Source organism: Cibotium barometz, chromosome 18 (genome assembly GCF_041138505.1).
Source record: "Cibotium barometz isolate CiBa-2024 chromosome 18, ASM4113850v1, whole genome shotgun sequence".
Taxonomy (NCBI): Eukaryota; Viridiplantae; Streptophyta; class Polypodiopsida; order Cyatheales; family Cibotiaceae; genus Cibotium; species Cibotium barometz.
Genome location: NC_141063.1, coordinates 19,589,114 through 19,614,357, shown reverse-complemented (window position 1 = coordinate 19,614,357; position 25,244 = coordinate 19,589,114). Strand labels below are relative to the sequence as shown.

The window sequence follows — 25,244 nt, the reverse complement described above, 5'->3', positions numbered from 1 at the left end:
TACCAAAAAGATTGAAGCTTCTTTACGTGCATGCAACTTAGATCAAAGCTATCTTACTCGCATACAACTGAGATCAAAGTTTCTTTTTCTACATGCAACTTAGATAAAAGCTTCTTTTCCTCTTATGTAACTAAAATCAAAACTTCTTTACATGCTTGCAACTTAGATCAAAGCTTCTTTACTTGCATGCAACTTTTTTCTCTTCCTCATTATCTTGGACATGCACTTGCACTCACGAAGAGATTAACTTTTAAATTATACATTGCACAAAAGTGACTTGATATCTTACCTTCTGCATGCACACTCACAATTAGACCTTGTTAGAAAATAAAAACATACAGAAAGCCATGAAAACTCAAGACATGTCATATCTCTAGCAAGTAGCAATAATATCACATAGAAGCAATAATCTTTATAAAATAGATATACTATGTCAATATTGATTTTTATATGAGTACACAATAGAAAAGAATTGAATAGGCTAAGAGTCAACAAAGAATTGAATAGGCTCAGAGTAGATAATGGATATAAGGGAAAGAAAAACCTGAATCCAAATCTGTGATATAAAACAAAACTTGAATATGATTAAAAATAATTAGAGAAAGAGAAACATTCTTGGAAATATGTGATGGAGAACCGAAGTCGAGAACTTGAAGAGAAGATCCACATAAAACTCTTAGAGTAGATAATGGATATAAGAGAAAGAAAAACATGCATCCAAATTTGTGATATAAAACAAAACTTGAATATGATTAGAAATAATTAGGAAAAGAGAAACATTCATAGAAATATGTGATGGAGAACTAGAGTCGAGAACTTGAAGAGAAGATCCAATTTGTATACATGAAGCCATGGAGCGTACACAAGAGATAATCGATGCATCAATTGGTCACATCGATAAAATGTTCTTCTATGTGATTAAAGCTATTGTATTGCTGCAGAAATTTTTATGTGCAGAATTTGATAAATCTGATGTGACGAGCAGTCTCAGAACGCCTTAAAACCCTATGAACTACTCTTAGATCATCAAATTCCAATATCTTATGAGGAAGTTATGATCGTTTTAAGGTTTTTAAGAGTGCAAAATTTTCTGCGCACGCAGATTTTTTTTGCGCGCACAACGAGCACAATTGCGCTCTGATATCATGTTGAAGGAATGAGAAGAGGAGACACGATATACCAAAGATAGCTCCCAAAAATGTGAAAAGCACACCAAGGTTAAGTATATATAGGTGAGACCTAAAGTTAAGTTAGGCTAGCTATATATAGCTCCAACACATTTAGGTCAGCGTAGTTGGTCAATACCTTTCGCCATACATCTTCATTTTCCACGCGTGTTACTTGGAGCCATCACGATGGCTAGTTTTTCAGAAGGCTCTTTTTTAACTTTTAATATTTTTTCTTTCTCCACTTAGAACAACTTGCAAAGGATTAAGGCCCAGTTCACAGTGAAGCGGCGAAAAACACACTCAAAAATGAGCAATTCCAGGTGGAAAAGTTTAAAAATGCACACTTCCGCCACCCGAGTGTTCACACAGAGGGCGGAAGGAAGACTGCACTAATTTTCTTCCGCTGCCCAGTGTGAATCTTTCGGGCGGCAGAAGAAAGAATAAAACAAAAACATGGAAAGTAGAGCCAAGAGTTGATTGGTGCCAACATGGCACTTTTTGCCAAGTTGGAGGGTGGAAGAAGTTTGTTCCAAGGGGGGAGGGTTGGAACAAAACTCCAATTTTTCTTCCACGATGTGGCACCTCTCAACCTTCTCTTCCGCCGCTCTATGTGAACACTAATGTCCATATGGCAACTTTTTGTTGGCTTCTACACTTTTTAAATTCCTTCCGCCGCCTTATGTGAACTGGGCCTAAATGGTGCAGTTCTTCACAAAAACTAACACAAGGTAAGTAGTGTGTTTTTGGTTGAAAGCGCTCAACTCTCATACGTATCTGCCCATACACGTATGCGAGCCCACTTCGAATAAATGCCACCCAGCTTCTGATTACACATGCAATTACCGACAAAGAAGAACGTCCCAAAGGAGCTGCAGTGCCTAATTGCGTAGCTCATCATACTGTTAAGTATTATCATTGCATCGTCGCTACCTTTGTACACAATAGCCCTCCCGCATCTATCCTACAAAACACAATGGGACGTTGCAATGTAAAGAAATCAATTTTCAACTTGTCCTCATCCAAGCGGCCGAGATAAATATTATTATTGTCGTCTTCACTTAAGGTTACGCTACTTAGTTCCACCTTGCTTGTCGCACAAAGTGATCTTGAATCATTATTACTATAGTATATGGACTCTCTCTCTCTCTCTCTCTCTCTCTCTCTCTCAAAGTGATGTAGAGATCATTTCCTGAGATTCACGATAGACGATTTCATACATGGATCACACCAATTAGGCCCATTGCCTACCAAGATGCAATACTACAAAGCTCATTTTCTCAGATTCCCAACAAATGGTTTCATACAGAGACCAAGTTATCTCAATGCCTTCATGTCCCATACTATGATAATAGCCATTCCCCAACTTAGGATATCATCCCATACATTGAGGATAGAGACTAGCAGAGCCAAGTGGATACCCAAAGAGAACAAGGCATGTAGACTCTGTCAAACAATGATTGAGTCAAGAGGAGCACTATGTTTGCCAATGCTTGTACTATTAGATCTAAAGGAGATTTCAGTATATATTCAGATAGGCTTTGGACCCTTATCCAGGATCATGGACTACCCAGATCAGAGGTGCCTTGGACTATTCCTACTATGCTCAGCCAACACAGAGAGTCACTACTCAAAATCCTCACCCCCAATAGCCATCCTCTCAGCTTATCATCACCAATTTTTTCGAGCATAGAAGGGTGGATAGGGAGGCATCAAAGCCCATCACAATGGATATGAGAGCCTATACCACAATGCCCCCTCACAACAGGCCCATGGGAGTCGCATCACATCCAACATGCACACTCCAGAGAGAGACGCCCTTGTCCCATCGAACCCGCAACTCATCAACCCTGGATTCAAGAGATCCTGGCCCGCCATTGAGCAGCCTCAGCTTCACAACATAATATTGACATCTCTTGCCTTCTTGCATCACCCATGATGGACATACTAGATTAGCATAATCTGAAGCTCAAAGCACAAGATTAGCATTAAGCAATTATTCACAAAGATTATTCAATGAACTGTAAGAATTAACACAATACTCCAGGTTTGCAATTTCTCTAGAAATGGAACATGTGCAGAAATTTATAGATGATAATAAGCCCATGCACCACCGATAGCTCAAGGCATAGCAACAAAAAAAATTCAAGGGCCAGCAACAGGTAAGAAACTCTGCCACCTGGAGATATTTGGTCATCGTGCATCTTTGGAGATTTAATTAAAACACCCCTCTTAAACCTAGCACCCTTAAAGAAACCTCAGTATACCAGTACATGGAAGCAGCCGTTCATCTTCTTACCTCGTGTCGCACCATAAAAGCTTGCAATAAAATGGGGCAACGCCAGACCCTGATTATATGTCTCTGATATTTCCATACAGCAAAAATGTTGGAGACAATAGAAAAAAAAAGCTTCTTACACTGAGTCTGTGTCCATAAAAGCCTACAATCTCAAAACCCTAAGTCCTTAATACCCTTAACTTGGACTGCTTGCTTTCTGCAATCAAAAACACACCAACCAAGGGATTAGCCAACTTGCAATGCCCGCATCCAATAATAAACCAGATGTCAATCTATGATGACATACAGGTGAGCGTGAAAGAGAACGTGATCGAGAAGGACTGCGACTCAAGCTCCGCTGGCTGTTGGGACCTTTTGAGGCCTGCATTCATCCATGAAACTCACAAAATGGTTTAAAAATGTGCTTTCTCTCTCTTTACATTATTAGCATTGATATTTCAATGTCCACAGTGTGATGGACTTACTTACCTTGGGAGGGGGCGACTTGGACTGGGACCTGAAAAAAAAAACACACACACGCACACACATCAAGACATGACTACAGCAACCCTTCTTTGATAACCTGTAGGTAAAGCCACACACACTCATAAAAGTTTTTTGAAGAAAAAGCACAGTCAAAGACAAGAAACCACAATTCTTTACAATCTTGCGTATTATAAGCTTCTAACCTGGAGTCCGATTTCACAGATTGTGAACGAGAACGAGGACTGGGGGAGTGCAGCCGAGATTTGGAGCCAGATCTTGACCGCGATCTAGAAGGACCTCTGCTATCAGATCGGCTGCAAGAAAACCACCAAAACCTCTGTAAACTTTGGCATGATTAAACAAATTAAGCTTAAAGACTGATGTTGAAGCCTGGCACGTGCTAAGCCCTGAGACAGAATATCCTTCACAAACCAAGCTGTGTGCACGACCACCTAACCAATACTCTATACTCCAGAGCTAGAGGCACAAGATCTCACCATGGCATCTGTTCCAAGCAAAAGCTTACCTTCGACTAGGCCTTGGTGAAAAGCTTCTTCGTGAACCACCCTTTCCTCTTTCTTCTTGTACCTAGAAACTCAAACCCAATGACCTTAAACGTGCTTTACTGGCATGATACCGCAGGAAAAAAGAAAAGCCTAACTACAGAAAATGTCTCAACAAGGCATCAAATGTAATTGGAAGAAGTGCTTTACGCAAAGCAGTTAGCCATTCTGACCATTAACAAGAAGCAGGAGGACAGCTCCTTCACAAGATGAGCTTCAAAAGAGAAAATGTTCCCTTTGAGGTATGAACAATCACGCTAAGAAGGACTTTTATTCATAGAAGCCGTGCAAATATTGTGGAAAAAGAAGCACCACCTCCTCTGGAAGGATTAGTGCACATCCCTTACACATTGGCAGGTCCTAGCACACCTCAGAGTGAGTGAACCCAACGAGTGCGAATATCACACACCGGACATAGCAGGCCTCACAACCTTCTTGTCCTCGAAAGTCCAAGTTTCGATAAGTTCTCCTGTGCGAAAATTCCCAACTTTGGAGAGACTTGTGTGACTAGATGAATGGAAACCTAAGAGCCCACACAGTTGAACTTGAACCTAAACCTGAACCTAAAGAGGAGGAGGATGAGTCGTGCCCCATTGAGCACCCTCCCTCCATAACTAAAACCAAAGAACAACCAAAACTGCCCATGAGAAAACAAACCATGAGTCAATGGGCCATTACCCAAGTTGTTAACACACCACCCTTCCTAGCAAGGGGCATCAATTTGAACCTTGACACTTAAAATCTCTCTCTAAAAAAGAATAACTTAATCAAATCACAAAAAACTTGCATAAAGAGCACCAAGCATGCCTACATTAGAAGCTCCAATTCTCACAACCATTGGCTCCCTTGCATGTATTCTCTTTTGATGACTACAAGTAGAGCATTTCTCCATCAGACATAAAAATATACGCAAAATGTGGCCTATCAAGCATTCCATATTTACCCGGATAAAAGAACGTGAGTATCGGTTGCGGAACTCTGAATCATCCAACTTCCGAATCTGAATCCACATTACCTCACAAATTAGCTACTTTAGTAAAACTCAATCCTCCCAACAAAAAAGAGTATTCTAACTATAACTTGAATGGGCTCTCTGCAAGAAAGTTCAAGCAAAATCAAAAACCCACATATAAACTAAGCCCTCGTTTTTCTATCAAGACTTACAGCATATTTCATGTCCTCATGATTTGTGTAGTCAACAATGCCCACCGTACCTGAAAAGTAAATCCTTACTGATTAACTACATACGATAGAAGGGAAAGAAGCATGGCCATCAAATAACTTCCTTCTCACACTTGCTTTTTCTTTCATGTGTAACTCACAAGTGTCATATAATGGCAAAATGTATTCCTAAAACGAATGCCACACAAGCCAACAATGCCATTGACCTGCTTACAATTTCCAAAAAAGAACTCTCTCCAAAGAGCCGGACGTCCCTGCCCCCAAAGATCTAGACCTGCCAGCTGCAGATACAAGACATCCTCAGACATCATAGAGATGTATAGCCACAGGAGGTGGGCATTGCCGCATTGTATACCATTCAAGAGAAGGGCATTGCTGCATTGTACACTAATCATGAGGAGGAAGAGCTTTGACTCTTTTTTTTGTATCCACGTGCTCACGTAGTACGTGGGGCCGTTTATTTGGTATATGTTTATTATTTTCATGTTTGCGACATCCAGTTGTTGATGGATCATATGTACTCATTTTCAGTCTCATAGACCCTTTGGGTTATCTGTAGACGTTTCATACAACATGTTCTAACTATCAATTCATACATAGGGTTTGTTGCAACAAACTGTAGAGAATTATTGCATCAGATTTAAAGGTGTCTACTCCTGTCATCTGCTCAAAGTATGGAGCGGCAGGAGCCTTATAGCACCCAATTACTTCCATGCATTTTCCATGTCTTAATAATGCTTCCACCACTCCATGAGCTACTGGTTTTGCACATTTGTTTATTACAAGCATCATCAAGTTGCTGGGCATCAAGAGTCTACTAATATGCTGCAAAAATTTTCGTCCTTCATCCTTCAATCCTCCTTTGCCTTACTCCAGTGGTCAGATATCTAGATGCCTCAAGGTGATTCATACCCTTCCTGCACTGTATGTTGTCAATGCCAAGTGTACCCATTGTCCTAAATCTGATGCATCTGTCCTGCCAAACATAAGCATGCATCCTTGGTGTTACATGTCCTGTATTTACACACATCCCCTATGGAGGATTAGACCAGTGCCAATGTGAAGAGAGAAAGCTTGGAACACCCAACACATTAAATTACGGTGTAAGACCCACGAACGGGCTTTCAAGAGGATCGGCCGCATATAGCAAGCACTGGGAAAGGGGGGCTTTTGGTCTATTGTGTGATAAGAAGCCTCTACTAAGGAATTGCTAACGAAGGGGCTTGACGATATGCACAAACTAGATTGAGCCAAGGATGGGAGGTGAAGTGAAGGAAGAAGCCCTCCATGCCTTCTGTGAACTGTGTGTGTTCTCATGAACCAACAAGCAATCAACCAACAGAAGACATGTAACACTTGGACCTTGGTTACTTGATTCCCTTGCACTAGGGACTGCTTCCCTAGTAAAGCATGTCATAATTTAAATGATGTAAGAAGTTGACAGAGCATAATGACAGACACAACCAATGGAACTGTGTTACAGCTGAGGTTGCCAGTTTACCTCCTCCTTCACGGAACACTTGAGCAAAGGAAACATCGCCAGCTTTCCTCATATGGTCCTGCAGCAAGCAGAAGCGCTAGTATTGATAAAGGCTTGCAACTCCACAAGATTTTTCTGTTAATGTTTAACAGAACCCACCTTCAAATCTTGCCATGAAGCTGATGGAGGAAGTTTAGACACATGCACTGTTAAATAGCACCCACACATAAAATTAAGCAAACCTATCTGAGACACTATTATAAACAAAGCATTATCATCACATTCATAGGATCAAATAACTAACCTCTGTACTCAGCTCTTCGAGGAGCATTAGATCGCCCACTGCTGTAGCTGCTATGCCTATCAGTAGATGGTGGTGGGCCGCGGCCTCCATGAGCAAGCTCAACCTGCAAGAATAAAAAAATCAACTATGCTTAGGTAGTGAACAACATACAATCATACAATTCTGCTCTAGTCACGCTCCATTCGTTCAAGTACCCTTCACAAAACACAAATCTCACAAAACACAAATCCAACAGACTAAAAAAAATATCAAAAGCTGTACATGCTTTTGTGCCCAGAGTTAAGGCTTCACCAGCATTTGTAACCTTGTTTGGGTATGTGTCCAGAGTATAGGCTTCACCAGCATTTGTTATGTAACCTTGTTAGGGTACGTGCCCAGAGTATAGGCTTAGGCAAGGGATAGCAAGCCTACCACTTCACCCAGTGGTGAGGTGTACAAGCAAACAGTGCTCAGGGGTAGAAAAAAGGAAGTCGACTCTCTTCTAGGAGATGTACCCGACATCTTTTTTTATCCAAAAAAAGAAATCCAGTTTCCATACAGCAGCAGCCATACCTGGCTGGACTCTTCCCTATAGCAGCCAAACCCATCTGAAGCAACGGTACTGTACCCACCACCTCCCCGCAGCCGTACAGTCCTGTAGTTAGCTACCTGCACTTGCAGCTGTACTATCATCTTTCATGTACTTTGATATCTTTTAATGATTAATACCATGACTTCCAAACTCTGCCACCTTCCTATCTACCTCCTCATCCGCTACTTCCACCTGAAGCTACAGTGCCTGCATCACTGCTGCCTTTTCCCTCACGCCTATACAACGCCCAATGACATGATTTCCTACAATATTGTTGCCACAAATAACCATGAACTTGACTGTTTGCAGTTTTTTTTTTTTTACATCCACCCCCCTGTCTAATATCACAACATGCTGAAATATCCAAAAATACTCAACCTCACGACAAGCATTTTCCTCCTTCACAGGTATCCAATCTCCCCCATTTAGCTGTAACACTATCATCTCTTATTTGTGGATCAATTAAGGTCTTATCAATTACGATTTCGTCTACAAGTTCCAAGATGAAAACATGTCCCTAAAGCTCTGATTAGTCACAGCTTCTGTCATTAATACTCGACAATGTCCCTGAACAGGATCTCGATCACAGTTTCCATAGCACGCTCAGGTGATTCTCAGGAGGAAGAGAAGAACCACCACTAACTTTCACATCTGTATAATTCACTCATGGAACAGCACAAGTTGCTTGTGTAAAAATCATGTTACTAGCAAGACTGGCTGGTTCAGGGTCTTTATACAAGGACAGGCTGGATTGCCTGTCCAAAAGGTTTCCACAGCTTGGATTTCTCAAACCCTGCAAGCATCAACAGATCATGCTGAATGGGAGTTTATCTAGCCTACCCGAAGGTAGTGACCATCATAATTATAGCCGTCCCGTCCTTTTATTGCATCCTCGGCATCTCGGGCATCTTCAAACTGCAAGCACAATCCTTATAATCTCCTTTTAAAAACCATCCAAAAGCTTTGTTTTCAATTAAACAGGTGAAAAGAGCCCTCCAATACACAGGTCATACAACTTGCCTCAACAAAGCAAAAGCCAGGGGGACGAGGAGGCAGCTTCAAATCAATATCCACAATCCGCCCATACTGTTAAGAAAAAGGTATCAAAAGATTAATGGCAGAGCAAACACAGTTCAATGAGGCCAAATGCCAGAAGGCCAATGTCAGCATAATTTGGGCATTTACCATACCTACATAGTGCTGACTCTTGAGCTCCTCTTCAACTTTAAACAATCCATTTTTTTATGTCAACTATTATTCCATGTCCCACAGTCCCAGCTTTCCACGAGAACGTAAGAAGCAATCTTTTAACTATAGAGTGCGGTCACAGAGTTTCGAGCAATCAGCTCCAACAACACAAAGAAAGCACAAATCTATACCATAGCTGTTACTGCTAAGATAGCACTCCCCAAAACATATAGTCACCGTTAACAGCCCCCCGCCTCTACATTGATATTAACAACATACTAAATGCAAAAGGGTGTTTGGAATAAATGTTAAAAGAAGCACCAAACCTTATAAAACAGGTCTTCGATCTCTTCCTCCCGCACATCTCCTGGCAGGTTCCCCACGTATATGGTACAGCTTGGGTTTCGGCTCATGACTGACGCAGAGTTTTACTTTGTATGGGCAAGGACCTTTAACATAAAATGTAAACTTAAGAAATACCAAGAATGATATTGCAATGAAACCTATAGGCATATGGATGATTTGAGGAAAATCTTGCTATAAACAAACCAAGAAGAGGCATTTTGTTCCAACTAAAGCACAACTTCCATCGCTCTCTTCCTTGCTTCAAGAGCCTCTTTACTATGATGCATACAACCGTCACAACACATTCTACTTCCAACTACACACTCCCCACACATTCATAAACCTCCATTTTAATCAAAATTTCTGCAAAACCCAGCAATCTTAAAACCTGACCATACATACAAAACAGACATCACATTAGAAAGTTATATACAAGAAGGGGTTCTATAATTGCTTCTCAGAGGAGTCTACCCAAAAAGATGCAAACTATCAACTTTCTGCATAGCATGCAAGCTGTGTAATCTGTTACATGGCCATAAGTAGATACAGGTTCTGAATGAAAACATGTCAAATGGATATTCACACACACAAACCAGTGTATCAAATCTTTATCAATTCTCTGAAAAACTAGGGTAGACTAAACCATGACAAGGCTCACCCTCCAGAAAATGCCAACCAAGTATAAGATGATAGATCTTGTTGTTCAGCCCAAAAAAGAACATGAAAACCGAAAACTTTATAAGCCTCCTGCTGGCAGACAGGCTAGGGGAAGTATAGAAGACCATGACCTTGGTCTTCCCAAGGTTAACTAACAAGCCCCACTGCAAACAGAAGCCCTGTAGGGCATCCATGTGCTTCTGTAGTCCCTTTTGTGAGTCTGCAATAAGCACTATATCATCAGCATATAAGAGAATAGACACAAGTATGCCTGCTAGGGATGCCCCTCCACCTCCCGCTCTATCAATAAAGTCTCAGATCTCATCAATGTATAGCCCGAAGAGGGTGGGGGATAGTGGGCAGCCCTGTTTCACCCCAATAGTACTATATATCTCCTCTGAGAGTCCTCCAGGGCATCTCACCCTCCCAACCACTGACTCATATAAAGCAATAATTTCCATAATAATAATGTCGCCAAGTTTTCAGAGCATGTATAACCGCATACAACTCTTTCCGATTCTCTGACAACATGACATGCCCTCACCATACGGTGAGAAAACATTAAGAGATTACCTGTATGGGCAGCCGGGTGGAGGTAGCAAACTCATATGTCTACTTGGGGGTCACTTTGACGAGCTATGGCAGATGCTTCTGAGACGGGCATCACAGGATAGACCGACTAGGGGATACGCTGCTCTTGCCCTCTTAGAGAGACGATCCACCAGACACACTTCCAGCAGCCCAGGACGAAGGGCTGGCTTTTTGACACATTAGTGACTCCAGTGATAATGTATGCACCCCCATTCTAGGCACCAAGCTTATCAGTGGGCGGCAGATAGGTAGCACATAGAGCGTCCATAGATTTTGATGCAATCCAGATTGATACGCAGCAAACCATCTGTCCCTCACCATATTATTCGAGCGGAGTTTGCTACAGCACCTATGGTGATAGAGGCCTTGTTCCAAATTGTCACACATACAGAGGATACTAGCCATGGATTCGTCGAGACTCGATTACCATACCTAGCACTACAGCCTTCTAGGGCAATAGCGGGGAGAGGGGTGCATCCATCCTGGTATGCTTCTGTGCTCACATGGTTGTATGCTTCTGTGCTCACATGGTTCACCAACACAGACCACAGATCCCATTTCAATATGACCCAGACTACCTCTACACCAGGCTCACACGTGGACAAGAATTGGGTAATTCGATTTGACTTGCTACAATTACACACTCCAGATACATGGATTACCCCAAGGGAGCCCCTACCACCCAAGATGCAGTACTACAAAGACCATTTTCTGAGACTTACAGAGGATGAATTCATACAGAGGCCAGGGTACTTGGATGTTTTCATGTCACATGCCATGGAGATAGCACTTGGTCAGCTCAGGGTCTCGTCCCACAGGCTCGAGATTGAGGTTGACAGAGCAGCAGGGATCCCTAGAGAGAGAGAACTATAGATTGTGCCATGGAGGAGTAGAGTCTAAGGAGCATTATATTTGTTAGTGCCCAGTGTATTATGAGATTAGGGGGAGATTCCACAGTCTATTTAGAAAGCGGTTTGGGCCATTATATCGGGCTATGGAGTATCCAGATCAGCGTTATCTCGGACTCTTCTTGTTGGAGATCCGACGACACAAAGTTACTATTCAGAGGTCCTTGACCCACACACCCATCTCAGTCTACCATTACCAGTTTTTTCCACCCACAGGAGGAGGACACTGACTCCGACACTCAGACAGATGAGGCCACCACAGTACCAACAAGGGGCCCACCATCTCGCCCCTCAACTGGAGTTACCCTACCTCGTTGCCACCGCACTTCAAAGAGCCAGACGGCCTCACCCTCCTAGACCTCGAGCACCCTATGCTCACTAGCCCCAAGTTGATGAGATCCTCACCCGCCACCGAGCATATGTAGTTGCTACCTCGTCCCAGTTTCTCCTCGGCCCTACAAATCTAGGGGCCCTCCTCACCCCCCCACCGATGCGGAACATCCTTTATGGACCCCTACCACACATCGATGGAAAGCTCCCTCTACACTCACCCCCCTATATCCTCTACATCCACTTTCTATCCACGATTATGAGGATGGTGATCCTCCATGATGAGGATGACGATGATGATCCATACATATCTACATTTACCTAGGGATTAGTGCTAGTTTTTTTTTTGGTTATGTTGTCTTCTTTTCCATGATGAGATTCCATTGACACATTGTACACCTTTTGTCTCATAGACCCGTTGGGTCTTTTGCAAGACATTAATATATCTTCTTCTTCTTGTTCTCTCTCTCTCTCTCTCTCTCTCAACCAGCTCTCTTGGCACCATGTCTACTTACACTCACCCTGATGCTATGAGCAACAAGTTAATTTTCTCATCAATTCATCACCTACGATGGACAAAGTGAGATTGCCAATTTATTCTCGACTTAAAATTTAATGTAAAGGAGAAGTACCATTGGTTGAGTTCGCATATACAAGCTACAACATGGTGCATGCTTCTACTAGTAAAGCCCCTTTTGTGGTCACCTATGGGAGTCATTCTTCCAAACAAGCCCAATATAAGTTATGCATAGGTACAAATGGCTGTAAAACAGTCTCAAGAGAAGCATAAGAAGGCTGCCAATCAACATCGTCAACACGTGGATATTCATAAAGAAGATTGAGTATTGTTAAAGCTCAAGAAAGTTATACGTGTACCCTTGTTTGTGTAACCGCTTGTATTTGTGTGTCAACAGCATACGTGCCTTGTTTGTGTAACCGCTTGTATTTGTGTGTCAACACGTGGATATTCATAAAGAAGATTGAGTATTGTTAAAGCTCAAGAAAGTTATACGTGTACCCTTGTTTGTGTAACCGCTTGTATTTGTGTGTCAACAGCCCTTGTATCTGTGTGTGAACACTCACTTATGTGAGTAAGTGTGTGTGAACCTCCTCTTGTAGCCGTTTATGCGTGTATGTGATAAGCAGTGATGTCATGCACACTTGCCATGTGTCATTGCTGCCCAGTGTGTGTGAAAACAGTATTTTTCCTAGCCCTAAAAAGGGGATTTTTCGGGGTATTTTTGGTCTTATTTGGGGTTTTTGTCTTGGCTGCTGGCCTACAGCCACGAAGGTGTACCACTTCATTGCACATATCCGGTACCATATGTTGCTGTTGCTGTTGCTGCTGCTGCTGCTGCTGCTTCTGCTTCTGCTTCTGCCAGGCTCTACACAACACAGCTTCATCCTCCTCGCCTGACATTCAGCACATCAGTGTTTCTGGTCTGGCCACACATCGGGACAGCAGCCCACTCTGCTACAGGCCACACCGTGGGACAGTAGCCCTCTCTGCTACATCAGCATACATCAACGTTTTACTTCAGCATACATCAGCATTTTACATCAGCATTTACATCAGCACTGACATCAGAGCTTATCTTTAGCGTTTTACATCAGGCTTACATCAGCATTTATCATCTGCGTTTACATCAGCACTGACATCAGCGTTTATCATCAGGCTTACATCAGCATTTATCATCAGCAGATCATCAGTGTTTTCTCCACAGCTCAAGGGACAGCAGCCCCCTCTGCTATACATAGAGCACTTCAGCGTTTTTTGCTCAGCTCTCACCATTGGGACAGCAGCCCACTCTCTGCTACATCATACCATCAGGACGGCAGCCCACTCTCTGCTCATCTTCATCATCGACATCTCCTCAGGTATGCAACATCCGTGCTACCAGAGCTTGCACCACTCCGGACGGCAGCCCCCTCTGCTCCTTACCACATCAGGTGCGCAGCACCCGTGTCACCATTGCTTGCAACACTCGGGACGGCAGCCCTCTCTGCTCCTAACCACCCTTCAGGTACGCAACACCCTTGTCAACGCAACACCCTTGTCACCAAAGCTTGCACCCTTCAGGTCTTGTAGCACCCTTGCCATCAGAGCTTGCACCACCACCACCACTCGGGACGGCAACCCTCTCTGCTCTTCATCTACCACCTCAAGTATAGCAACACCCTTGTCACTAGAGCCTACATCACCTCATCTTCCGCTGCCACTATCATCTCAAAGTGCCTCTGCTTCCACCAACGTGAGCCTTTGACACCAACCACCTCTCGGAGTGCTTTGCCTCACATCGACGTGAGCCTTCGTCTCATCGACCGTGCTTCAGCTCCGACATCATCTCTACTTCTGCACTGGTCTTTCTACTCAGTCACCTCACATCGGAGGGCTCTCTCGTACATCTGGTCCTTTAATCCTTTTGCCCTCACACAGTGTGTGTTGTGTCAAAAGATAAGGCTCTAAAGCCTATAAAAGCATTGTACTCTTTGAAGCTTTTAACATCATTAATCAAAGGATCATTGACTGGTGCAATCATTGTCCCTCTCTCCTTTCAGTTTGTTACATCTCTCACTCCCTACTACACACACCACCATGTATTTGTTTGACCCTCCATAGCTATTGCTTTGCTAACCCTAACCTACCCACAAATGGTATCAGAGCCACATTCAGCTGTCAGAACACATAGCGGAGATGATGACCAAATCTGGGAACACAAGAGCAAAACGCAATGCAGAAAAATAACAGCCCAAGAGAGAGAGTGATAGAGGCGTGTAACTCTGCTCTATATACACAAGAAGATCCCGAGAATGATACAACAATGACAAGGGGACTGGGGGCCATTTTATATGGCCCCCCAGCAGCAGTCGGCCTGCTGTAGGGCAGCCGACAGGACACCCACGTCGCACGACTTGCAAACAGCAGTACAGTCGGCCAGCATCAGTACACGCAAACAGCTGTAGTCGGTTACAGACAAGGACATCCTGCCACCTCAGGGCTGCCTCCCAAGCCATAGAAAAATGGGAAAAAAATAGGGGAAAAATACGGAGAGTGGGGAAAAATGAGAAAACACCTATTAAGGGCGGGCACACCCACAACAAAGGCCCTGGTGTATAAAAATAGTCAGGAGATGACTCCTAACACCCCCTCTCAACTCCTGGCTGTGAAACCAACCACAGGGAGCTGGGGTGTCCCCCTGAGCAAATCCTGAGATAGCGACTTCGTGAAGAGGTCCACCGTACTGTCCTCCGTCAAACAGAACTCTAGCAAGATGTCATCAGCAACAATTTGTTCACGAACAAAGTGCCTCTGGATGACCATGGGTTCCTCCAGTGGAAGCCCAATCCTGCAATGCAACCTTTGCAACCTCACCACCTCACAAGTAGCATCACAAGCAGCCCGGTACTCTGCCTCTGTCGTCGACAAGGCAAACGATGACTGCCTCGTACTGCTCCAAAAAACTGCTCCTGGGACTGAAGTAGATCTCCTCGTGTCCGGATCTCCTCCCCAAACTGAGTCACTCCAACCGTGGAGTCGGACTCCATCAATCAATCCCCCTCCTGTGTAAAAGAGTCCATGATCCTTCGCATGCCGCAAAAACCACAGGAAACGCAATCCTGCCTCCCAAAGAGTCATCTGCAACAGCCTCATCAGGAAGCTCACATCCAATCTGGTGTCCATCAACCAGATCAATGAACCATTCTGCTTCTGAGTCAAAGAGGCATCACATTGCTCACAAGGATCAACACCTATTACGGTGCAAAAACAAGTCCTGGAAACCTGCTGAAGACCACGCAAGGCCTTCTGAAACCTGTCAACCACCCCCTCTGAATCCAGAACCACAAAGCCTGGAGTATGCACCTCCTTTTGCAAGTAATCAACTGCCACCTGCCTGGCTTTCCGAAAAGTCCCCGTGGAAAGAACATCCTCATCTACAGGAGGTTCTTTGTCCCGAATACTACGAGACATCAGAGCATAAGTTACCTGTTCAGTTTCCTCTGACTGACGAATACAAGAACTACCAATGTAAGTACTGGAGAGTTCCTGCCAACTACTGCCATCTACTGGCAAGCTATCCACCATCTGGTCTCGGAAAGCCTGCACTTGCAGCGTATCCACACTTAAGTGGCCATTACCAGACTGCCACTCATCACAAACCTGAGGACCTGGGAGAGAGAGTGCTGAAAGCTTATAAACTCCATTCTCCACTCCCCCTTCCCAAACCACCTAGCCTGTTGCTTTGTCCCGGAGAGCAACAAAATGCTCATCAAACTCCACCCATACGCCAGTCTTGCAAACTTGATGCACTAACAACAAATGAAAACCAAGTGGCAGAACATACAACACCTAGGAGGAATGCTTCCCCCCTCTGCCATCGGGAACTATCTCCATCCTGCCCTCACTGTGAACTGGGATAGTGGATGTATCCCCAGTAAGAATGTGACCAGACTACCTGCAGAGATCCTGTAAATCTGAACGGGAAGGAGTCATGTGCCTGGAAGCACCCATGTCTAGAATCCACTCCCGAGTATCCGTTGCGGAGACTCCTCCAACCTCCTCCCTGCCTGAAGAAAATGAAACATCGGTGTACATCACCTCCAGTGCACAAAAGCCGGAGTTCTCATGATTGCTGCTGAGGAATCTTAACCCTTTTCGGTCTTCCGATTGGGACACTGCCTCCAATAGTGGCCTTTCTCGCCACAATCATTACAGGTCCTCTCTGCCTTTAGTTTCTTGCGGTCAGCGTCGGACTTCTTCTCAGAGGACTTCTCCGAGGAAGCCTTCCCTTTGCCCATGTTACGGCCTTTCGACCGTTGGCCAGTTAAGGCCTCCGAACCTCCACCCTGAGGAGGGTTCGTGAATCGTTCCTCCTGGTCCAAGACCATGGGCACAAGCTCCTCCCACGTGATGGTGCGGAGCCTACCATTGGTAATCAAAGACGAGTAAAATGCTGAGCCTGCCACCACTGGTAATCAAAGACGAGTAAAATGCTGAGTACTGAGAGGGCAAGTGTGACAGCAACGTTATGGCCATGTCCTCTGACGATATCTCCTTCCTAGCCTGAAGAACTTCCTGCTGAAGAGCAAGCAGCTTGTTAATATGCTCCCGCATCGTCAACGACTTTGCAGGGCTCATAACCCGCATCTGTACTTCCAAGGAAATCCTCTTCATGGGTGATACCCTGTTGTAAAGAGAAGCCAAATGCTGCCATATACCTCTGGCCAGCGTCATATGCTTTACATGATTGATTACCAGCGGTGTGCAGTTGAGAAAGATAAACAAACGGACCCTGGCGTTGACACAATCCCACATCTGTGTTTAAGCCTCACGGTCATTTCGGATCGACGGTAACTCCCCTTCCTCTACTTCCGGCCGTGGAACCCCAACAACGACGAAATCAACGAGGTCGTAAGACTCCAGAACAGATTCCACCATAACCTTCCATATGCCGTAGTTGTTCCCGTCCAACTGACGGTCCACCGGGAACGTGGGGAGTGTCGGTATCTTCACATGTCTCTCAGCCATCTCAAACACATCTGCCATTGCGGGGATGTACTCTGAAAAGGGTGGGTGGGTGGGAACAAAGAAGAACTAACACCTGCAAGTGGCTGTCCAGCAAATCAGCTCGTCGTTCTCTTGCTTCTCCTCTTCCCGAACAGTCCACCAATCAGCAACACAACAGTCCCCCTCTTGCTCATACAAATCCCAAGAACTATCTAGAGCCTAGGCTCTGATACCATGTCAGAATACGCAGCGGAGATGATGACCAGATCTGGGAACACAAGAGCAAAACGCAATGCAGAAAAATAACAGCACAAGAGAGAGTGATAGAGGTGTGTAACTCTACTCTATATACACAAGAAGATCCCGAGAATGATACAACAATGACAAGGGGACTGGGGGCCATTTTATATGGCCCCCCAACAACAGTCGGCCTGTTGTAGGGCAGCCGACAGGACACCCACGACTTGCAAATAGCAGTCGGCCAGCACAGTGTACAGTCTGCCAGCATCAACAAAGCATCAGTACACGCAAACAGCTGCGGCGGTCGACTACAAACAAGGACATCCTGCCACCTCAGGGCTGCCTCCCAAGCCACAGAAAAATGAAAAAAATAGGGGAAAAATACGGAGAGTGGGGAAAAATGAGAAAACACCTAATAAGGGTGAGCACACCCACAACAAAGGCCCTAGTGTATAAAAATAGACAGGAGATGACTTCTAACATCAACTTGCTGCCGCTAGTGTGGAGCCACCCGCTACCTAAGCACCGCCACTCACCACCGTTTTCGTTACCACTTTCTGGGGATGGAAATGGCAGAAGAGCTCCTCAGCCCAAAAGGCGGCACTACCCGTTTTGTTATTGGCGCTAGTAGTACCGAGTGTTCCACCACTATCGACTGTTCAGCTGCCTCTGCCGGCCTGCCCAATCACTCACCTCATCGCCGCCTAGCCCGACCACCCAAATTCTCTTGCGTGCCTAGCTGCTCAGCCTGCCTAAAAAGAATGTAACCGTCAACACTGCAAGCACCATCACAAAGATATTTTCCTTGCAAGTACGCTTTCCACACTTGCCAGTCAAGTGTCGGAATCATGGAAACTCCCCCAAAAGAGACTATTCTTCATCGACATACGCTCAAGAAATCATCAAAACTTCCAAAAAATTCCCTTTTTTGTGTTCAAGTATGAGTCATGGGTTCTCTGCCTGGAGTGTCCCCTGAAATCTGAGTTAAATAATCCATGTATGTGTTCTTTCCTTTATATGTTTGTAACACCTTCACTTATAAAAGGCTCTGTGCCTTCTCTTATCCCTATTAGGAGTTGAAGGGATGACAGAGAGCTGGCCTTGCTGCTTCGATCACTTGTTGATTGGAGCACGAGAGGTGCACATGGCTAGATCGCTCCCTTGCCGACCTTCCTACCTCGGTCCCAAACCTTGATCACAGAGACTTGAGACTCTGTGGCCATGGCATGGTATGAGACGCATGGTGAGTCTTGCTCTGAGGCTATTCAGGCATTTTTATGCATTTTTGGGGCAGCCAACTACCATTTATGGTATTTTATTAGCATATTATGGGAGATATGAACTGGCCGACTGCATGAGTGCTGGCCGACCAGCCCCCTCTCACCCATATAAATACAGGCGCCTCTCCATTCAGTAGTTCATCAGCCACTCAGTCATCAGGGGCTCATCAGTGAAGCGCATCCTCCTCAGGATCATCTGGCGTTTCAGCATAACATCATCAGCATCAGGTACATCTAACGCATCATCCTCAACATCATCCACAGTTAACGCATCATCCTCAGCATCATCTACAGTTAACGCATCAGTTCAGCCATCATCTTCAGCAAAACGCAGCAGCATACAGTCCATATTCAGCCATCAGGTCTGCGTTTTCATCATTCATCAGCATTCAGCTTCTGTTCCAAAGCCTCCCTTCAGTGTTTCCTTCCCAGGAGACAAGGGAAAGAGTGGACAGCAGTTCAGCCTGCATTTACAGCATATAGGCAGCATATTCAGCAGTACAGATCCATTTGGATCTCATTGTAACCGCATTCATTCATTTAATATAGCTGCACTGCATTGACACAAACTTGTCTATCTCTTTGTATATCTGTTTGTCTCTTAAACATCATTAAGTGCAGTTTAGTCAGACTAAGGTTGTGATTACTACGGTCGAAGCCTCTACATGTCACATTGGTATCAGAGCGTTACAGGGTAACCAGCCTTAGAGCATGATTCCAGCAGTCATTCAGTCAGTCATCATTTTTATCGCTTCCGCACAGTTAAACCCAGTTCTGAAAATTTTGCAAGCCATCCTTAGGGATTTTCCCTTAGGTCTGCATTAGTAACCCATTCATCTGCATTCTTGCACAGCATATAGGGTTGCACATGGTTTGCATAGCAGTCATCCTAGCAGTCATCTTAGTAGTCAGTCCTGCATACATGTTACCCATGAACTCTGAGGGAAGAATGACATCCATCATCAAAGGAGCACATAAGTTTTGGCTTCAACTGGCAGCAGGGGGTTTCTCTTCCACAGAAGACGGAAGTTTGCTCCAACATTCGCCTCAGGAGGTTCAGAGCTTCAGGTACGACGGAGATGGTAGGTGAAAGGTTTCCAGGAACAGGTCAGGGGTGACTCAGGTAGTTGCCATCCAGTTCCCACAGTACATAGCGTCTTGGCTCAAGGATTTTTACTCCTGCAGACGGCCTCAGTCCCAGCAGAAGACAGGAGGGGGCAGTGGTTCGGAGGAGAAGGATCGCAGTAGAGTCGAAGGTTGCCAGGATTATCACCCAGCAACAGTTTAGCAGCGGGGAATGTCACATGCACACCAGTCAGGTGTACAGTGACATGGCATCATTATGGTATCATATTAGCATCACAGATTCATCAGGTATTTTTACCAGCATTTATCAGGAATTATTCAGGCATTTTTATGCATTTTTGGGGCAGCCAACTACCATTTATGGTATTTTATTAGCATATTATGGGAGATATGAACTGGCCGACTGCATGAGTGCTGGCCGACCAGCCCTCTCTCACCCATATAAATACAGGCGCCTCTCCATTCAGTAGTTCATCAGCCACTCAGTCATCAGGGGCTCATCAGTGAAGCGCATCCTCCTCAGGATCATCTGGCGTTTCAGCATAACATCATCAGCATCAGGTACATCTAACGCATCATCCTCAGCATCATCCACAGTTAACGCATCATCCTCAGCATCATCTACAGTTAACGCATCAGTTCAGCCATCATCTTCAGCAAAACGCAGCAGCATACAGTCCATATTCAGCCATTAGGTCTGCGTTTTCATCATTCATCAGCATTCAGCTTCTGTTCCAAAGCCTCCCTTCAGTGTTTCCTTCCCAGGAGACAAGGGAAAGAGTGGACAGCAGTTCAGCCCGCATTTACAGCATATAGGCAGCATATTCAGCAGTACAGATCCATTTGGATCTCATTGTAACCGCATTCATTCATTTAATATAGCTGCACTGCATTGACACAAACTTGTCTATCTCTTTGTATATCTGTTTGTCTCTTAAACATCATTAAGTGCAGTTTAGTCAGACTAAGGTTGTGATTACTACGGTCGAAGCCTCTACATGTCACACTCACCATCTTCACTACAAAGGGGGATCGTTGGGTATTCGGAGTCTCTGTGTGTGTCTCAGTCATATACATGTACCCCCCTGTTTGTGTATCCGCTTATGTCTATGTGTGAACAGCACTCGTTTGTGTGAACACTCACTTATGTAAGTGAGTAAGTGTGTGTGAACAACCTCTTGTAGCCGTTTATGTGTATGTGATAAGCAATGATGTCATGGGCACTTGCCATGTGTCATTGCCCCAATGTGTTGTGTGTCAAAAGATAAGACTCTAAAGCCTATAAAAACATTGTACTCTTTGAAGCTTTTAACATCATTTTTTAAATCAAAGGATCATTGACTTGTGGAATCATTGTCCCTCTCTCCTTTCAGCTTGTTACATCTTTCACTCTATACTACACACACCACCATGTAATTGTTTCAGCCTCCATAGCTGCTGCTCTGCTAACCCTTACCTATCACACTCTCCAATAAGTATTGAGGACCTTTTAAGGCTGTTGAAAGGATCTATAACGTAGCGTTCTAACTTGCATTAAGAGATCATAGGAAAATTCACAATGCTTTTGAGAAAATACAAGGGACCTGAGCCGACCGACCCCGTTGTTAAAGATCCATTGGAAGTGGATAAGTTGAAAAAGACACTCCAACCGAAACAAATTGTATTTCACAAGGAGCGAGGACTTAGAGATTGACACCAAGTTTCTCGTCAAGTTTAAGAACTACCCCGCTACCAATGCAAAGTGGAAGTATAGATACACACCCTTATTTTATCTTGGGTTCTAACCATCACTTCCTGTTGTGCACGCTGCCTGATATCATCATTGTTGTACATATTGTCACCATATAGAACGCTTTTGAACAAATTGTACAAATATCCATGAAACTGTGCAGATTGTGCAGAAATTCCTGTGCACAGGTGTTGAAGCTAAAATACTGGTATACGATGCCTACTCGGGCTGTTTTTAGCCAATTCTCCTGTTCGGGCTAATTTGGGGCTGTTTTACAAGTGGCCAGGCTCTTTTACCTGATACGGGCAATGCGCGTCCTGGCTTGTTTGAGGCAAGTTTAAGTGCAGTGCATTCGGGGCGTGTTTGGGTGCTAGATGGATGAACTAGGATCACCAAGTACCAAGTAGATCACAGGTTGATTGGGTGTGGACTAATTGGGTTCCCACCGAGAGCCACAGCATGGGTGCGGGCTTAATAAGAACCACTCTAGTTGCACTTCCATGTGGCAAGAAGGACCTCAGTCGGTATCAACATCATCATGAGCTTTTTGGATTGTTTGACTTTATTTCGGAAAATCTGGTACTTGAGTGAGATATCACCAAGTGCCCACAAGGCTTAGTAAACTTCTTTTAGAATATAATTGCCAAAGGAGGGGAAGGGGGGGAGGCGGCAGCACACCAGCTCATCTTCACCCCCCAATGTGGTGTCTTGTGCACATACTCACCGCAAGGATACACATGATTATTCTTGCATCCATTCCATTTTGCACTCTACAGCTTGATTAAGTGAAAGATTGAGATCTCTCACGGCACGCTCCCACTACATACCTCGTTTCAGTTTAATGAGCAAACTTAGAAAAAAATTACCCCTGCATCTTACACTATCCAGGTTAGATAAATGCTATGCTGTTCTGGTTATAATAATGAGAGTTTTGCAAACGGAAATACTCAGTGACCGGTCATCAAGTCAATATGCAATTCCGCTTTGCAAGCAGAGTTCTGCACTGATGGTCATTTGCATGCTACTTGAATAGTGGTTGCTTGTGGTATGCTTAAGCTTTCTTAGGCTTGCTTCACAACCCCTGCCCGGACGAACTGGAGAGTTAGATCTCTTCCGTATTTAGGGCTGCACAATGTGGTGATATGTGTGGACAACAACTTCCTACCCTTAAGGCTGGCTGACTTGGAGAATGGCGTAACTAATCTTGTATTCTTAATAATTTGCAAGCATGCTTGAGGCAGAAAATATACACACTTGCTCGTCTGTATTCAATGATGTTACGAGGCAAAAAGATGACACAGACCCGCCTCAAGGACTCGTAAGGAGAAACTCTTATACTTCAAACGGGCGTTCCAGAGGAACTCTGACGCTAATAGTGGGCCAGCTAAAGAGCCAGGCCTGAACCAAGCATAATGGCAATACCTTCACTCAGACCCAAGAGATGGTCGCCACATCTACAAACCCTAAAATAGAGATGCCATATCTTTCAAGGGTGAGCTTGAAAGAACAACATTAGAATAGCAGAGCATGAAAAAATGTCAATTGACTGTAAAATTAAGCACTTAACAGAGCATCTCTCTCGGTTACAGTTAGTATAAATTAAAAGCACGAACAAATACAGCCCTTGCAAAACATTGAAAGACTAAGCTCAGCAGAGAGGGGGGGAGCTTTACGGAGAAACAGAAATGCTAAGCTTACCTGCAGAGCGTCGCCTTCGCGATGAGTGCCTCCACGCAAGAACCAAGAATACCTTCTATAGGGGTGTTGTAATTGTTTTGATAGAATAGTCAATCAGCTAGGTAAGAAGTGGTAGGTTTTAAAATGGATATATATCAGCTTCCATTAATGCTTATGTGGTGCACCCTCGTCCACCCTCCAGGAGCATGGCAGAATTCGATTGGAGCAAGTGCTATGACCACCAAGAGTGTCCGAAAGTCTATGGGAATCTAAGAAACTGACAAACCCCATCTGAGATTAGAATCCTAACCCATGCAGTTGATCAGCTAGAGTTTTACCAAGTGACGGTTTATTATTTGGATGTCAAATGTCCATCCAATTTGTGGACTATAGGAGATAGCGTGTCCGACAGATATCTCCACACGTCGAGCCCCCTATTGTGCGCCAAGCCTGAGGGTGTTTACAAACTCTACCCCCTGTTTCCATGTGAGCAGGGACATGGACAAGGAAGACTACCCCATCGATGAGAATGGGCAGGGAAGATCTCACCCTTCTGCTGCTTAGTAAACAAGATTCCAAGCAAAAAGAACAATTTACTTATTGCAATACTATACAATTGATTTATTGCAATACTATACAATTGATTTGTTGTAGTACTATACAACAACTTCTTGGTGGTAGCCGAAAAGGTGAAAAACCTTCCAACCTTTAGGAGGTCGAAGGCCGGATGCAAAGCAAAAGCCTTTCACTTTTGGCTTGAAAGCTAGATTTGAACTTACACTAACATAGGGTTGCATAGGCTATGGCTACGCCTCTACCACTTGGATAAACTTGATTCACTAATAGAGGGCTTCTATCTTTATTTAATCTTGTAAACAAGAAATCGGTTAAGGAGTAAGCCATTCAAGCGGAAAGCTATGAACTAAGCCTAAGGTTTTGTAAAATTTAAATTTTAACAATGTTAAACACCTAGTAGCATACCTCCAAGAAAGAAAAAAAACAAGCGTTGCGTTGCATATAAATTGTAACACGGCTCAACTTGCAAACATATAAATTGTAATGCAACTCGACCTGCAAACATATAAATTATAACGTGACTCGACCTTCAAACATATAAATTGTAATGTGACTGAACATGTAAACATATCAACAAATAGAAATTGAAGTGCAAAAAGACTCACAACACAGGATCGAGTCCAATCTCCTCCCCCCCCAAAAAAAGAAAGAAAGATGGTGGCTCCCCTTCCCATATGGAGTATTTATATCTTTTATTTCCAAAATGGAACTTATAGCGTGCTCCCAGGGTCTTCTTTTACAAAATAAAGCTTAATGCCTTAAGCATTACTTTTTTAATAAATAAATTGATCTTATACACATCTACAACACGTGCTAACCATAGAAAATAAATTGCCATTACAAATATAACGCCCGACCAAGCCGAAATACTACATTAATTAAATATGAAAATTGGCACATTGCCATAAATACTCCATGATGCAGATCAATACTCACATACCATGCTCAAATTGCCATCCATTCAACACCTCAATCAATAACCCTCACACTTCAACATGTATGACTCATAAGCATCCGCTCACATTGGTTAGAATAAGTAATTCAACAATTGATCCCAACATGATTACGCTGATAGGCACAAACACATCACCAATAATACAC

The 25,244-nt window shown here is 44.0% G+C and overlaps 1 protein-coding gene across 1 annotated transcript; it reads right to left on the bottom strand.

The window, feature by feature from the left end:
- Positions 1 to 3,214: 3,214 nt before the first annotated feature.
- LOC147629039 (serine/arginine-rich splicing factor SR30-like) lies at positions 3,215 to 23,725 on the bottom strand. Its single transcript, XM_086812254.1, has 14 exons — positions 23,589 to 23,725; positions 9,545 to 9,667; positions 9,051 to 9,116; positions 8,871 to 8,945; positions 7,460 to 7,562; positions 7,315 to 7,361; positions 7,177 to 7,234; positions 5,658 to 5,707; positions 5,437 to 5,493; positions 4,457 to 4,518; positions 4,134 to 4,244; positions 3,934 to 3,961; positions 3,752 to 3,826; positions 3,215 to 3,661 (listed from the first exon to the last, which is right to left on the bottom strand). Exons 2-14 carry the CDS (start codon positions 9,629 to 9,631, stop codon positions 3,641 to 3,643), a joined length of 840 nt encoding a protein of 279 aa, XP_086668380.1. The 5' UTR covers positions 9,632 to 9,667; positions 23,589 to 23,725; the 3' UTR covers positions 3,215 to 3,640.
- Positions 23,726 to 25,244: the final 1,519 nt, after the last annotated feature.